Here is a 16,707-nt window from a genome sequence, read left to right on the forward strand (position 1 = left end):
AAGAAATTAAAATGCATACAGAGGCAGGAAGAGAAGAAACTGGAATATGAACTACAGTTACCTAAGGAGATGGCTTTATTTTGGGGCTCTGGTATTTCAGCTAAGAACGGGATTTTTATTTGTTTGTTTGTTTTCTACTGCATGTGATAATGTTATCATTTATTTTTAAATGATTCTAAGTTGCAAATTTAAATTCTTGTTAAATCAAGGCCTATTTTAATAGGAAGAAATGTAAGAAGGACATACATAATCTACTGTTTTTGAAGGACTCAAACAAACACATGTTTGGTCGTGAATCCCAAACTCTCACAAAGAGATAAAAGTCCACCTAAAACATACTTCTCTTTGTTTAGTCCTTAAAGTGTCAAGTATTGCACTTTAAAATTACTTTCATCTAACATGTTTGTTTCAAATTTTCCACCTGAATTCACTGCTTTTTTTCAGCAAACATGATTTTATGAATCTTTAATAGTAAAGCAACTAGATTTTTCTAATTCACCTTCGGAAGATGTACTCTACAGAACTATTTTGAACAAAGGGCATATTTACTTACAAAATTGGGAGATGGGGGCATCCAGTTGAGGCACATTCCCTCCCTTGGCGTTGAGTTTCTGAACTTGGGTTGGGGGCACAGGCTTGTGTGACTGTCCTGTGGCCCGATACATGGCTTGGACCCACAGGATGCGATCTTGCTCATCATCACTTGCAAATATTACAGTATCTCCTTCTTTGACTGCATTGAAGAAGGCTCGGCCACCCTCCAAACCTGGAATAAAAGGGAATAAAAACTACTACGCTGAGCTGCAATGTTCCTGGCAGGACTGAGCCCTGGGAAAGGTGGTTTCTGCTATTTTTCACTCAGGCCAGAAAGGGGAGGAGCAATTTATCTGATTCCAGTGGGAAGGCTGACACCCACTCACTCAGAGTGCGGCCATGACGTTAGAGACTCATTTTTGAGCCTGGCTCTCATCTCTGTCTTTGGCAGTCAAGCAGGCTGCCCACAGGCTGGGTAAACCTCTGTCTATAAGTATATTATTATTTTTCTCATCTTTTGTATAAACAACAACTAAAAAATCTCTTAACACCTCCCACCTCTCTCTTCTTGTTACACTATAAAGGGATCTCTACCGAGGTTGCTCAAATTTTATTGCCCATGTAAGTCCCCTGGGCATCTTAAAATGTAGTTTCTGATCCAGTAGGCCTGGTGTAGAGCCCAAGAGTCTGCATTTGTAATAAGCTCCCTGACCATGCAGACAGTGTTGGTTCAAGGACCACAATTCAAATACCGAGGGTCTCCCTCCTTCTATTCTGCATTACAGCCCCTCCAATCAGGCTACTGCCCCACTGAAACTTGCCAAGGTCCCCAGTGACTTCCATATTGCTGAATCCAATGATCAAGTCAAAGTCCTCATTTTATTTCATCTATCTACTATCAGCAAAATTTGACACTCACTCTAATCTCTTTGAAATGCTTTCCTCTCTTGGCTCCAGGACACCTGATTACTTCCTCCTTTCCTGGTTGCTGTTTGTCAGTCTAATTTGGGGGTTCCTCCTCCTCCTCCTGCCTTTTAATATTGGAGCATTCTGGTGTTCTGTTTTTGGACTTCTTCTCTTCTTTATCTACACTCTCTCTCCCAGTGATGCCATCTACTCTTAAATACCATGAATATAGTCATGGACCCTACATTTCTACCCCCATCCTGGACGCCTCCCTTTGAATTGCACATCTTAATATCAAATGGTTTTCTTGACTCCTCCACATGGATATCTAATAGACATCCACACTTATTATCCCCAACATTGAGCTCCTGGTTTTTTTTCTAAACTTCTTTCCACCTCAGTGAAGCTGAGCTCATCTGTCTAGTTGCTCAAGCCCACAGCCTCACTCTGGACTCCTCACTTTCCAATGGAATTCTCAAGGCTTAACCTCTGGGATATTATAGCAGAACTTGGCCCTTTCTTCCATTCCTAGTGCTGCTGCCCTGAATCTAGTCATGCTCACCTCTGATCTGCATTATTTTATAGCCTCCTATCTGATCTGTCTGACTTCACCCTCACTTTCTGTAGTCAACATGGTGGCCATGTAATTGGTTAAGCATAAGAGTCAAGTCATGTCACTCCTTTGCTCAAAACGTTTCACTCAGGAAAAGTGTACAGGTTCTGACAAGGCCTGCAAGGCCCACAGGAATTGACCCTCCACTACTTTTATCCCCATCTCTTACACACTCTCTCTCTCTCTCTCTCATGAACACATATATGTACTCACTTCACAGTGGCCTCTTGTAGTTCGTTGAACACTCCATGTGTGTTCTCACCTCAGGGCCTTTGCACCTGCTATATCCTGTGCCTAGGTCAGTTTTCCTCTAGATATTTGTACAATTCATACCTCACTTCCTTCGTGTCTTTGTTCAAATGTCATATTCTTGTTCAAGCCTTCTCTGACCTCTAATCCTCATTACTCATTTCTCTTACCTTGCTTCATTTTTCTCCATAGTTCTTATCACCATCTTGACAGTCATATAATTTACTTTACTGCATAAGGACAGGGAGTTTTTGTCTGTTTTGTTCACTGCTGTGTCCCTGGTACCTAGAATAGTACATGGCATATAGTAGGGGCCTAACAAGTACTTCTTGAATGAATAAATGAATGCTCCATAGATCCTTCTTTTTCCATGGACAGTTCTCAAGGTTAAAATTTAGAAAAAGGAAGGCAGAAGCCTTTGTTTGAACTCAGGCCAGTTACACCGTGTCCATCAACATATTCCAAAAGCTGGTATTTTGGGGTTACTGGGAACTCTCTGGCCAGAAATAAAGCTTCATATATTTCATTAGGTTTCTTATCATCCCCTCAGTTATCAGTTAAAATTGACAGAATGACTGAAGTAATTAGCAGGTACAAATTTCCAACAAGTCCTGGTCACTAACCTGCTTGGCATTTGGCATTGAAAAAGGTGACATGAAGATTTTGCCACATCTAGTCCACAAGAGTAGGTGTGTGTTTACAGTTTTGTGCCTAGATTTACTGGGATTCTAGAAAAATAAGTGGCTACTTCTTTACATGGAGAGTCCAGTGGTATATCATTTTTAATTAAATATTTTTGGTGGTTATAATTATGAGGGAATATTTTCCCATTTTTTGGAAGGTTTTAAAATGTGTAAATTGGGTAGGATGACATACAGTTAGCAAGCTGGGGAAACTGGATGAAATGAATGGATGACATGATATGAAGGAAAATTCTAGAGAGGCAAGAGAAAGAAGAAGAGCTTTGAGGGATGATTTAAGCCCTGAGCAGTTAGCAAGAAGGAGCTCAAAGAGTAGTGGTTAACACACTTTCTTCCATTTAGGCTCATGGTAACCTTTGGGATGAGCTCTTTTGATACTGTCAGGGAATGCCAGGTAAACATCACTGAGTGAGAACGTCCCCTGGTCTGCATCTCCAGGGCCTGTAGCTACTGTCAGAAAGTCAGTTAACGGGGTGGAAAGTGGAAAGGTAGACAGAGAATGATGCTAAGGAATTTTCAAATTCGTATTTAATCCTCCCAACAGCCCTCTGAGATAAGTACTATTATTCCCATTTTATAAATGAGGAAATTGAGTCACAGAGAAGGCATAACTAGCCCACAAACACAAAGTGGGACTGTAAGCATCAGAAGTGGGCTTCTAACCTTGGCTGATGCAGCACTGACAACTGTAACTACTGTGCACTATAGTTGCGCAGCCTGGACAATTTAGCCAGCCACGCAGCGACAACTCTCTGAGCATCAGTTATTAACAACACTGAAAAGCCCAATCGTGGAGGCAGCAGGATGAAGAGAACATCTACAGCAGCAACAATGACAGCCTTGGAGAGCAACAGAGCTTTTCCAGAAAGCACAGGCAACAAGGACACACCAAGGAGAGCAAGGAGAGAGCAGAACAACGTGGATGAAAGAAAACCGAGGAAGGGGAAAGCAAGGTGAGCATTGGCATGTGCTTTGAGACAGCAGAGTCTTAGACAACGTAGCAATTTGTGGGACTGAATCTGCAAAATGCAATGTGTAACAGTGCATGGGCTCCCCATGGAGTACCCCACAGGTACTGTTCTGTCAATATCAAGAGGACATATCTGAAATGGACAGAGGCAGACCAGGCAAGGAATGCTGGCCAGCTCCCTGGGGGAGACACTGGCAGAGAGCGCACATGGACGTAACCTATTCATAATAATAAAGTTGTTGAAGATTTAATTTAGTTTAAATTGTGCCACTGAATTATTTTGAATGAATATTCTTTTATTTGAAAAGCTCATCACTTATTCTAATAGGAATTGAGAGATTGTTGTATGTTCTATGAACCACACCCAGAGAAAGGTAAAGTGAAGCATTTTCATCTTTAGCTTAAATCGAGTAGCCTGTCCTGGTTGGGTAGCCCAGTTGGTTACAGTGCCATCCCATATACCAAAAGGTGGTGGGTTCAATCCTCAGTCAGGGCACATACCTAAATTGTGGGTTCCATCCCCTATTGGGTCAGGTATGGGAGGCAACTGATCAATGTTTCTCTCTCCCCTTTCCTTTCACTAAAATCAATAAACACATCCTCAGGTGAGGATTTTGAAAAACGAGTAGCCTGTAGGTAAAAATTTACATACAGTTATCTACCACTTCCTTAAATTAATATGTCAAGGATCTTAAACAGGTAAACTCTATTCAGTGCAAATGTTTGTGTCTGGGTGACCACTGGGTCCCAGGCTGGTACAAAGGCAAGGCTGTACACAGGTATATGGCTACCTACCCTATAAACACCTCCACCAGCTGGGTCCACTGACAACCTGAATGAAGCCAAGAGGAGGAGGGGACAGATGGATTCAGAAGTCCTTTCCATTTGCACACTTACCTTTCAGGGGGCAGTTGGAGGGACTCCTTACAACTCTGTGGACATTGGCTAAATTGTACATAACTTCTTATCCCTGGCTGGCAAATTTTACTGTGTATAAGAATTCCCTACAGGGCTTATTGAAAGATGAGGAGTCTGCCTTCCCACCTTCTGGTTCATAGGTTAGGTTTGGGGCCCAGGAACTTCTATTTTACATAAGCACTCTGAGAAATTCTGAGTTAGACTCTCTTTTATGACAATTGGGAGTATTTAAATCTCAGTTTCAATCAAATGTTACTTTGAAAATAAATAGGACTTGGCACACAGAAAGGCAGGGAAGAAGCTGCTTATATTCTCAAGAACATAATCGATTTACTTTTCATATACATCTTTGGTAAAGGAATTTATGAATTATATCCCATGGGATCAATGTGATAAAAAAGAAGAGAAGCTTTTATAATATATGTGCACATTCTTTTTGCTTGTAGACAGAACAGCTTTCTTCCCTCTCCTGCCTTCCTGCAGGAAGAGGATTCTGCTTCATGTGATAAGATAACAACTATAGCTTCCTCCAAGTGCCACAGGGTGATGGGGCTGGAACCCTGAGTCCCAGCTAAGTTTCTTCCTTTACAAAATGGGACAATAATCCTCATCCTGTCTACTTCGTGGGTGGGATTGAAATGAGGACCAAGTGCAATCATGTAGAGGAAAAGAGTGGTGAATTACTGTCAGAAGATGTGATCATTTTTCCCTTTCATATTGGCCCATCAGCCTCCCACTGTAACCTGCAGATCTTAGCGATGATGAAATCGATCTCTCTGACCAGAACTCAATTGTTTGAGGAGACTGCTAACCATCACAGGACAGGCTGATGGTTGGTTTTTTAATGCAGGAGCCACATCATTTCCATGAGCTGTTGCATGAAATTGTTTCAGACTCATAGGTTCTGTTCATTATGAAAGATATCCAAACAGAGCCTTTAATTCATGCCTTATGTGGTCAGCCCTGTATCCCATTCTGGCAGGATAATTACCGCTTAGGGCTCGGGGCTGGTCCAAGCCACTCTGGCTGGGATTCTGAAGGTGCTAATTTCCCTAAGTGAGCCAGGTTTATGGCCTTCCCTGCCACGCCCTTTCAGGTTAACACCCCATCTTCTCTCAAACTCTGTTTTTCTTTTATGTGTATTATGTTGCATGTGGAAGAGCAATATGGGAGTAGAAAAAAGGTTTTGGGCCAAATAATGCAGTATGGTTGGAAATGCTTCCCTTGTGCAGATTTGGCATAAAAATAAACTTCTCTGGGAGAGGGCTGTTGGTGCTTGTTGTTCATTAATATGCTGAAATGATTTCACACCCCCCCCCACCCATTTTGAAGGTTCTTTGAGGCTGATTTCTATTCATTTTTTTTTCTGGGAAGAAGATAAAATGGGTGGGGGTAGTGAGAGAGGTGTGAGGGGGCAGGATGTAGAACTTACGAGAAATACTACCATTTGTGTGGTTCTCTTAGTTACATAAGCCTTAGGAGTTTGGATGTCTATGCTTGTGGGTTGGTGTCTTCTTAGGAAAAAAGACATTTAGGGAGGGCTCTCTTTTTATGTGCAATCAGCCAACCTTGAACTGTGGTTGGGATATAGGGATGCACAGGGCAGCCTCACTTGGACATGGAGATATGACACAAGAACACATATCACTGGTGAAAAACCACACACACACACACACATGCACACACGCATGCACACACTCACAGAGCACTTGGTTTGTTAGCATAGGACTACTTTTTCAGGATTTGTTTTTAGCTTTCTAATGTAAAGTACATGTTTGATGTGGGCAAAGGTATGTAAAAGAAAAATATATGTTTTCTTTTTAGTTTTACAACGATCCCTTGAATAAAACCAAAGCTCTTGATTGGAAGTCATTTATTCAATCAAGATGGAAGTCCCATGAGGTCAGGGATTGTCACTGTCTTGTTCACCTGTGGAAGGCTGGGAACACTGCTTAATTTAAGCCTAGTGGCGTGGAGGAAATGCCCAACAAATATTAGCTCACCACTGATTTGGGAAGGGGGAGAGCATTGTGGGTTCATGGCCTATTGGGTGGGTGGGTACCTGGCTGCGGGTCAGTGTAATCCACAGTGTAGCCATCCAGTTGCAGAAGTTCCTGAGGCTCCGCTTTTTTCTCCCGATAACTGCACATGGCAAAGGTGTACTGACTGACCTGGGAAGGAAAAGCAATTTGTGAGGTTGGTCCTCTAGAGCCCACCTGCCTAGAGGAAGCGCTTACTCTTTAAGCCTGTCCTTTTCCCTGAGGTCCTGTGCTCAGGAGCTGGGTTCATAATGAATTTTGTCACCTCTTGGCTGTGTCACATGGAGCAAGTTACTTACCCTCTCTGGTCCTCTTGTTACCGCATCTATAGACCGCATGTAATCTGAGAACTACCTTCTTACTGGCTTAATTTTAGGATTGAATGAATTTACGTGTGAAGGGCAATTAAACTCATTTCCTGATCCTTACTAAATGCTTGGTAATAGTTTGCTATTATCATTATTGTTGTTATTTTAATCAGGATAAGCCACATGAAATTGCCATTTTTGTAGGTTAAAACAGGTTGAATAGTGACACTTGACTGGCTCTAGCTGAGACTGCCAAGCTCACAGACATAACACAGGCCTTTTGGTAAGAAGTTAGGGACTACACTTTTGTTTATTTATGCCCCAGCTTTTAAATGTTTTTTTTACTGTTTCATTTTTTGCAGGCCAATTCTCAGCATCAAGCTGCACATTTCGTCCCCCACCCTCCTTCCACTGAAGGGGTGCTTTTGGTTGTTTTGAGAAGTCTTCTTTTCATCTCAGACAAATGCCGGAGTGACATGCTGTCATAAGCAATGAGTGCTCGATTGCTAGGTGCTAATCATGGTAGAGTGATCCTTACCCCAACAGCACAGCTGTTGTCCCCGACACAGCCCTCACTACCGGACATGGCTGGCATGCCAGTGCCGGGTAGGCTGCAGGCCAGCCTTCAGGACCTGTTGCCATGCTGCATCCAGGCCCAGTGTGGACACAGCATTTTTGCATTTGGCTTGTCTGCCAGACGAACCAGTGAGAGAGAGCATCCTTCACGCTTCAGGCTAATAGCTCGTGGGCATATTTACCATTCACAGATGTCAAGTGTTTTGGTGAAGGAGTGCCATATCCCTCATATCTTAGTTCCTTTTATTAAAAGAGACATTTTCTAAGTGAACTTTGATCCCTGTGGGGACATTCTTAGTCTCCTTCTCCATGGTGAGGTTTGTCATTTAAAAAAAATAGCGATAAGAAGTTGGCTCTCTGAAGTCCTGGACACATCTCCTGCACAGGAGGTCCCAGTGGCCAGACCACCGGAGAACACTGTATTGGTTGGTAGATCTGCTGCTGCCCTCTATTGGTTCCTGATGAAAACCTTCTGCGCTACTGTTTCTTTATAATGCAAATAGTTTGTAGAATCTGTTTCCTGTATTGCAAGGCCTTGATAGGATTCTAGGGAAACATAAAACCAGACCACTAAGAGTATTTTCATAAGTGAACACTTGTTTGTCTTTGTATTAAGTTGAACACCTAATCGCATCCTAAAAATGAGATTTAACGGTACAGCTTGGTAGTCACACAGGCCTGCAGCCCCATTCTAGCTCCGATAAGCTGTCACCTAAGTCTCAGCACGCCCATCTGTACTTTATCCACGTCTTATTGTTGCTAGAAGATTAATTGAGTAGTGAAGGACTTTATTACTGTATGTGACCCTCAGATAGAAAATAGTCAATATATGCATTTATATAAACAGTTCCCTGGCATGTGGCACTAACATTCTAATATAGAGTAGCTGAGTAGGCATATTTGTCTACTAGATTGTAAATCCTTTGAAGGTCAGCTTAGATGGTCTTATATCTTGGTTTTATTTCCTTTCCCACAAGCAAAATCCACCATATAGTGGGCATTCACTAATTGAGTCTGATTGTTTCTAGAGAATTGAGTATGTATAATCTAATAGAGAGGTCTTTTTTTTTTCTCTCACAAATTTACATATATTACTCCAAGCACAGCACCAGGCTTTTCCAACCCATTACCGGTCCTATAGATAACTGTTCCCCCATGACAGCAATTACAGATTGCTGAGGTGGCTGGACAGTGATGTTTACCTATCTCTGGCAGCACAAGATGATACAGTTTGCTAATGTGATGATTAGCAAAACGACAGAAAGTTGAAGACACTCATTTGAGATCAGAAAAAAAACCTCACAACAGAAGGATGTTATTTCAAGATCATGCATTTACTATTACAATACTACATGCTCCAGGCTTTTTGATTTTTCCTCCGTTTGGTTGCTTGTTTCTTGGAGCACTGGACGCTGCTGCCCTCTTCTGGTAATATGGCTCAAGTTGTTCCTGACAAAATTTGGGCTAAAATAAACTTGAGTTGGTGACTAGGACCATTTTAATTTGGGATTTGGCAATTTATTTTAGAAAATAAAAGAAGGGAGAAAAATGACTTTTTAAAAATATTTCCACTTATTTAAATTTTATGGGGAACCACAGTTTTTCTAGAGTGCTTTATGGTGAAGGAGTAGCAAAGGTTTGGCAGCTTTTTTATTTTATTTTTTTTTGGAGCGTCCTCAAGACATCACTAAGTGAAAGCTATTCCCAATGAAATTCATGTTTTTCTTTTACAGTACATAGAATTATACTTAAACTGTATTTTGAATGAAATTAATGACATACTGAGCACTGTCATAACAGTAGCATAAAAGAGCCTAGAACACATGGTAGAAGTCAGAGAATCAGCTGCCCCAGTCTGAGAGCCTGGACTAGAACAAGAGAAAATGTAAAGGCCTAGTGATCTCAAACCATCGGCAGACATCTGAAAATACACTCTGCGGAGGGGCATAAAGGACTACAATTTTCACACAGTTGGGGTTTTCAGCTGGTATGCAACCTTTTCATGGAATCATGAATTGGCTAGTGGGACTTCTAAGGATACAATCTTCCAGTTTCCATTTTAAAGGAGGCTGAACCTCAGATACAAGGAACTTCTTAGCTCATTTCCAACCACTTATTTAAACTAAAGAAAAGGCTTGCAATAATGTTTCATAAAGCATGGACTGAGGCCACGTTCCTTAAAGTGTGTGTATCTAGAGGAGGTACGTTATAAATATGCAAGGTCTTTTAAGTCAGACCAATTGAAACAGAATGTCAGGTCTGGGTGGGCCTCAGGAATCTCTATTTTTCATAATTTTCTAAGATATTTCTTAATATACACTAAAATTTGAGAACCCATGTTTTAACATACAGGAACTGTCTAGAAATTTTGTTTGCTCTGAGTTTCAATTATATTTAGCAATGAGAGTTCAGTTATGAGATAAGAGGATCAGTCCTTTCTTGTCCCTCTCTCTCTTCTTCTTCTAAGCATCTATGAGTGACTAAAATACTTGGACATACAACTAACAAAATACATTTTGTCTAAATCCCTTTTCTTGCCTTTTTTATCTTTCTATGAGAATGTTTCAGCTGTCATTTTTACTGTCCACTAGACTTTGTCCAGAGTTCACATACATACATTTTTAAAATATGCTTTTTTTTTAATGTGGCAGATTCATTCATTCATTCAACAAATACATAGTATGTTGGGTGCTGGAAATATAAAGATGTAAAAAACCTGACGTGGTTCATGCCCTCATACTGGAAGGCAGACATTAATTATTTTATCTCAGAAATGTGTAACTTTAATGGTGATAAGTATTAGGGAGATCAATGTTCTGTTAGAGCTTGGGGATTTGGGCTAGTTGGGTAGTCAGAGAAGGTTTTCATGAGGAAACATTGAGTAACTGAGGCAAGATCTCAGGATGAAGAAAATTTTTATGATGTGAATCACACAGTTCCTGGGACCAAGGACCGTTTTTAATGTGACGTGGTTGTATTTGAAGAACCACAGAGTCTTGAGTGACATTGACATGAAGGTCGCTTGGTAGAATAGAGGGAGAATAGGTTTTGGAGCCATACAGACCTGGATTTGATTCTTAGATCCATTATTTTCTAGGTATGTGATCCCAGGAATTTCAGTTTGCTGAGGCTCAGTTTAATTATCTTTAAATGGAGACATCTAGGACATTTCTTAATGTCTGCATGCACAGCACTTATTTTCCTCTGGTAACTGAATCCTGATTTTCCCTGGAGCATCACCCTCTTCTTTACTTTAAGCCCATAGAGTCTGTGTGGGACTAATTTTGCCTCTCTAGCTGGAGGTAGGGTGGGTGGGACATGCGGCTGATGCCTGGCCAATCAGTATCACATCTTGGCTGCAGTGATTGGTGCAGGGATGGGCACATGACCACTTAGAGCTAATGAAAACTCAGTAGGAGTCTCTGCTAGAACTACTGGGATTGAAAAGCATTGTTTCCTCTGGGGATGCTAAACTGTTCTAAGCCCTGGATAGCCAGAGTCTACTGCAGAGAGAGAGCTGGCTTGAGAGTGAGGCTGGCACAGAGGAAAGGATAGTCAAGAGGTGATACACAGAGACTAAGTCTTGTTGACCTTGTTTGAGGCCTGGAACTAGCCATGCCAGGAGACTAATTAACTACTAATTTAACCACCAGTCAACTAACCAGTACGGTCCTTCCTCTTTTAAAACTTAAGGTAGTTTGGGTTTATTATTATTATTTGCAACCAGAATATAAACATTAATGCCTTTAGGGAAATTGTGAAGTTGAATGGGAAAAATAAACACTCATTTAGAGTTACAAATTATTCAACTGCTTGTATGTCTTACAATTCATTTTCATGGTTAACTTATTTTAATATTGTTTCCTGGTGATAACTGCTGTATTCCAAGGTATTTTACATTATTTGACAATATTTTACCTCATTTACATTTAGTAATTTTTCTGAATGTTAGGACAATCAGAGGTTTTTTTTTTGTTTGTTTTCGTTTTTGTTTTTTTGTTCTTACATTATCTATAGGGAATCAGAAATAGGATATGCCTTTAGGGAATACATTGGTTCTCTGATGCAAGGCAAGTGAGTGCTAGAGATTGTACACACGTGAAATCTCTTTGAGCACCAGTCCCACCTAAGTGCTTGGAGTTATAGAATATATTCAAAGTTGGAAGATCTGTGTTAGGTTCCATACTGGCTGCCTAGGAGCTATAGGTTTTGGGTAGGTCATTCAACCTCATTTTGTGCTAATATAAAAGGGGAGTAGGACTTGTCCTAACTGCAGTACGAAAGGTTGTAAAGACAAAGTGAATGACCACTTTGTAAACTCTGAGAGACCACATAAATATAAGCAATAATTTATTAACCTTATTAGAGGAACCATAGAATATTATGGTGTTAAAAGGAGTAATATAACTCAGAAATACTTTGCCTGGAGACCAATCAAAAACTGATTGCAATCTGAAATCTTTTAGGCATAGAAGAAAAACATGTAAAAAAAGATGATAGAGGTGAGACTTTCCAGCCTGGTATGGCGGATGTGTTGGCTGCTTCTTCTCCTTCCCCCACACACCAGGGTGATGAACTTAGTTGGAATTTAAGGAACTGGTACCTTTATCTTTAGCATTGGTTTGGTCACAGTCCTAATGATGTGTTTGGTCCTTATTATGGTTGCTGGGGTTTGGAATGAGTGTACCCAGCAATTTCTTGATTTGGCGTGCTGAGAACCCATTTCTCTTTAATCCTTGGATTATAGTTCATTATAGCCATGTTCTTAGGGCATTTACTAGAATTTAAAGAAACAGGGCTGAGGAGGCTTTGTCATGTCATTCGCATATAATCATCTGTTTAGCTACTCTGGTGCTCAGCTTCATGGAGAACATAAAGTCTAAGAGGGTATAGTCTAAGGGAATGGGAAACTTCGCTTTATAAGGGATGACTATTGAGGCAATATTTCTCCAGAGGTAGTCTCTGGGCAACTTCATCAGTATTTCCTTGTGTTTGTAAGACATACAGATTCCTGGGCCTCATCCGAGACATACAGCATCAGAGTCTTCTGCGTAGTGCCTTGGGATCTGCATTTTAAACAACACCCATGCAGGTGGCCTAGGCCGTTATATGGTGAACATGGTCTTATTTTGTAGGAACATTTCAGTCTCTTGCACAGAAATACCCCATAACTGCTTCATACCTTTTACAGTTGGTGGAGCAGACTCCATCTGCATCCATAGTAATTTTAGCCTTGATCCTTAAAAATGGGATTGGAGGAACACCCCTCTGAGGATGTCCTTAGTCCCTGGGTAGTAGGAAGTCCATTAACAATCTACCTTTTGGATCTCTAAGGTGGTAGCACTAAAAGGGACCCTAACTTAGGGGGGATTTTTAATAATTCTGCATTATAGACAAAAATAGACTCTGAAAGAGAGAGAGAGAGATGGGGTGGGGGGAGGTAAGAATGAAGAAATGGAGGGCAGGAGGAGAGATGATTTTGAGGAGACCAGTGTTGGATATATATTTCTTTGAGGATTTTCACACAAATTTCATTATATTCAATCTAATGGAATGCACAGTTGTGTTAGAAATTATGTGCTGAAAACTCTCTGTAAAAAAAAAAATGTCCTATGAGTGCAAAGGAACAAAACTTCCATAAGTTACTTCGGTAGGTGTGCTCCCGGTGTGGTGGTCCTTCACAGAGCCCCTCTGAGGCTGCCCAGAGACTTGGGGCAGGCTGTGTGGCATCAGTTTCTTTCCCCAGAACTGACCAGAGTGTTTCATCTGGTTTCACTGGCATACTGAGTTTCAGTGGAAGGGTTTGGTGGTGAAAGAGAAAATTGAAAATCATTTGTATATCTGAACAAATTCAACAATATAGCTATTGGGTGCTGATTGTCATGGCTTGGACTGCCATGCTTCTCTTCAAGCCACCAGGGATATTTTTGCTTCCCTGAATTGAGCCAAAACTGGTACCCTTGAACTTATCCCGTGCAACCATGTTGGCACTGGATTTGTTTCAAAGGGGTGGAGTTTTTTCCTAATCATTCTGATAAAGCATCTATGGAAGTGATGATTTAAACAACAGAGAGGAAAAAAAAGGAAAGAATCTAAAAATAGTGCAGTACTTTTTTGGTAGGCCACCAAAATTGCTTTTAGACTTTGTTCTGACAAACAAGACAAGAGAAGAAACAGAAGGCCCGAGTTCTCATCCTGGTTCTCCCATCCCCTTTGTGATGGTAGGCTGTCATGTCACCTCTGTAGGCCACAGAGGTTGTAAAGGGGGGAATCCGATTTAGGTAGAAACTGAAGCTTTAATTTGGGAGATTGATGTAATCAATAATCTCAATGGTTTTTCAGTTAATGAGAATCAAACGTATGTGAAACATCACACAGAATCCTGAGGTTCTTCTCTCCTGCCCTTTTAGGAAAGGTGCCAAGCTTTAGATGGGCAATGCCATTTTGCAATTTTCACAAGTGAGTGCAGGGTTCTCTTTTTTTGCTACTGTGTGGTTTGCATCTACTCTTGGTGGAAGGCTCAGTATGAAGGCCCTAAAGCATCTGTGTTGTAGTCACATGGCCTAAAACAAACAACTATTTTCTCCTTTTCTGCTCAGTATGTGTTGTACAGACATGGCTTCATCGATAATCTCAGCACATGTCTTTTTGCTTTTTTCCTGAAGAAGCTTTCCCCCCCTAAAATGTTTCCCAAAGTAAGAGGTCAGCTACCTCTCTTAAGTACTCCATCCTTCCAAAATTCTCTGAGAAAAGCTGTGTGTGAGTGAAGCGATAACCTGTTAATAACAGTGAGAGGGCCACTTGCCCCTCTTCCGCGGGGGACTTCTCACTCCCTAGGCTTTTCTCCTCTCTTCCTTTATGTCCTTTTTCCACCACCATTTCCCAAGTGCCTGTGCCGCACACTGAGCTAGAGGAAGTGTAGGTGTGTGGTGGGGGAAAGAGGGAAGGACCCCAAGGTGAATCAGAAATGGAACTGGACCTGGAATTGCACATAGCGTGCCGGGAGAGGCAGGGCAGATTCCCAAGGGAGTCTAAGAGAGGCTGCTCTGCCAAGTGAGCACAGTGAAGTGGAGAACTATCCCAAACACAGCACTGTTTCTTTGGTTGCAGCTTGTCTCTCCACGTACATTGTGCTACTGGGCATCAGCTGTCTTTGCCTGTCCAGCATCCATTTCTTCTTCTGGTAATGGCATCCTGATTTTGTACTGGAGAGAGCCCAGTGGGACTGTTAAAGTGCCATTACCTGCCCCTACTAAAAGTTGGGCATGTGATCCAAGCTGAACCAACCCAATTCTCTCTCTCTCTCAGGTTTGGCTTTCGAGTGGAGACTGGAGGATAGACGGTGGTCAGAGTCGATTTTGTCTTATGGTTGCCTGATAATTCCCACCACCTGGATATCTGGAACTGGGTTCTGTTTGTAACAAAGACTGATCATTCAGCTTTTTTTTAGCAATCCCATGAACTATCTCAAGCATCTTCCAATGTATTCTTTTAAAAAAAAAATCTTAATTAGCTTGAGTCTGTTTCTGCTGTTTGCATGTAAAGAACTCAAACAGATACGTTTCTGGAAGTGAGAGACTGTACCTCCTAGTCTTTCTCTGTGACCTACCAATGTGCCCTACACAAAGTAGGTGCTCAATAACTATTGGTCAGTTGGTAGCTGAGGAAATGTATATCAGAATAAAATGTCTTTTATTGCTTAGCCATAGATTATTTTGGGGGCAGGACATAATTCCAATGTTTTCTTTTGACTAACTTATTTTAAGGTTTTGTGGTACACCATAGCAATCATGTAAGCAAAGATTACCTCTTACTTACAGCCAGGGAGATGCATTTTGCTTTAGTGGCAGACGCTTGAGTAGATCTGCAGCAGGTCTAGTCTTAGAAGCTCAGGGTTGGGGGAACTTTCAAGGCCTAAGAAGCAGTTGCTTCATGGTGAGGTTTCAGAATTGAAAGTGATCTAAATACTAGTCAGTGCTTATAGCCAACACAGTAACTCAATAAAACCTTGGTCACTAAATTACAAGGTAATGTCTTTCAGAGTACAACATAAATTAAATTTTTGCAAATTGAATTGTAGTTTACATACTCTGGTGGAGGTGGTATACATTAAAAAGAGGCAATGGCAAATTTCTCTGTAAACTGAAAAATCCTGATACAAAAAAAGGAGGGATTTTCAAAGACATTTATTACTATTTTGGGATTTTTTTTCTTAAAGAAATACTCAAGAGAGCAAAGATGCTTATATAATACTAATGCATTATTAATATCAATACCTGCATCTACATCTGTACCTGTGTATATAGATGTCTGTGCTGCATGGTTAATAATAGCCCCAGCTGGGGAAGCCCAGATGTCTATAAAAAAAGAAAATTCTACTTGTTGCTAGGAGAATAAATCTTAAAATTTCCCATCAATAAGAAAAAAAGAAGAGGAAGGTTTATAGGTATTGGAGCCAGAGTTCTGTGTGCAAACATGAAAAAAAAAATGTCTACGATAATTTATTTAAAAAGCAATTTGCAGAACAACATGAAGAGTTTAATTATTTTTGGTTAATAAAATATCTACTTGGAAATTTATGTTCCAGACTGTAAACATGGTTATAGGAGATCAGCTAAGACTTCTGGAATCCCAGGCAGCACGAAGAGGGGAGGGCTTTCTTATAGATAATTAAATATCAAACATACCAAAAAATAAAATGAATGTAAAAGTCCAACTAAATTCTGAATTTTCTCATAATGAGTGTCTTAGTGGTTTAGAAACAGCAAATTCTTTTGAAAAATCGTTGCTGTACTATTGCCCTGAAAAGGACATGCTTGCTCCTTCCCTGGGTCCCTCCATGCTGACAAGGGTAGGAGTTCACTTCTCCTACTTATATAATTCTGTATTGTCA

At 40.8% G+C, this 16,707-nt stretch overlaps 1 protein-coding gene across 4 annotated transcripts in view; it reads right to left on the reverse strand.

Moving 5' to 3' along the window:
• The window catches only part of CADPS (calcium dependent secretion activator), a 460,054-nt gene that overhangs the window by 147,969 nt on the left and 295,378 nt on the right, over positions 1–16,707 (reverse strand). For all 4 annotated transcript variants that reach the window (XM_054595668.1, XM_054595667.1, XM_054595666.1 and 1 more), the window contains exons 10-11: positions 6,954–7,062; positions 554–766 (exon numbers count right to left, since the gene is read on the reverse strand). In XM_054595668.1, the coding sequence (XP_054451643.1) occupies positions 554–766; positions 6,954–7,062 (322 nt within the window). The remainder of the gene's footprint in view (positions 1–553; positions 767–6,953; positions 7,063–16,707) is intronic.

The sequence above is a fragment of the Pteronotus mesoamericanus genome, unplaced genomic scaffold, assembly GCF_021234165.1.
Source record: "Pteronotus mesoamericanus isolate MK-2021 breed Mesoamerican mustached bat unplaced genomic scaffold, CSHL_Meso_final scaffold_54, whole genome shotgun sequence".
Classification (NCBI taxonomy): domain Eukaryota; kingdom Metazoa; phylum Chordata; class Mammalia; order Chiroptera; family Mormoopidae; genus Pteronotus; species Pteronotus mesoamericanus.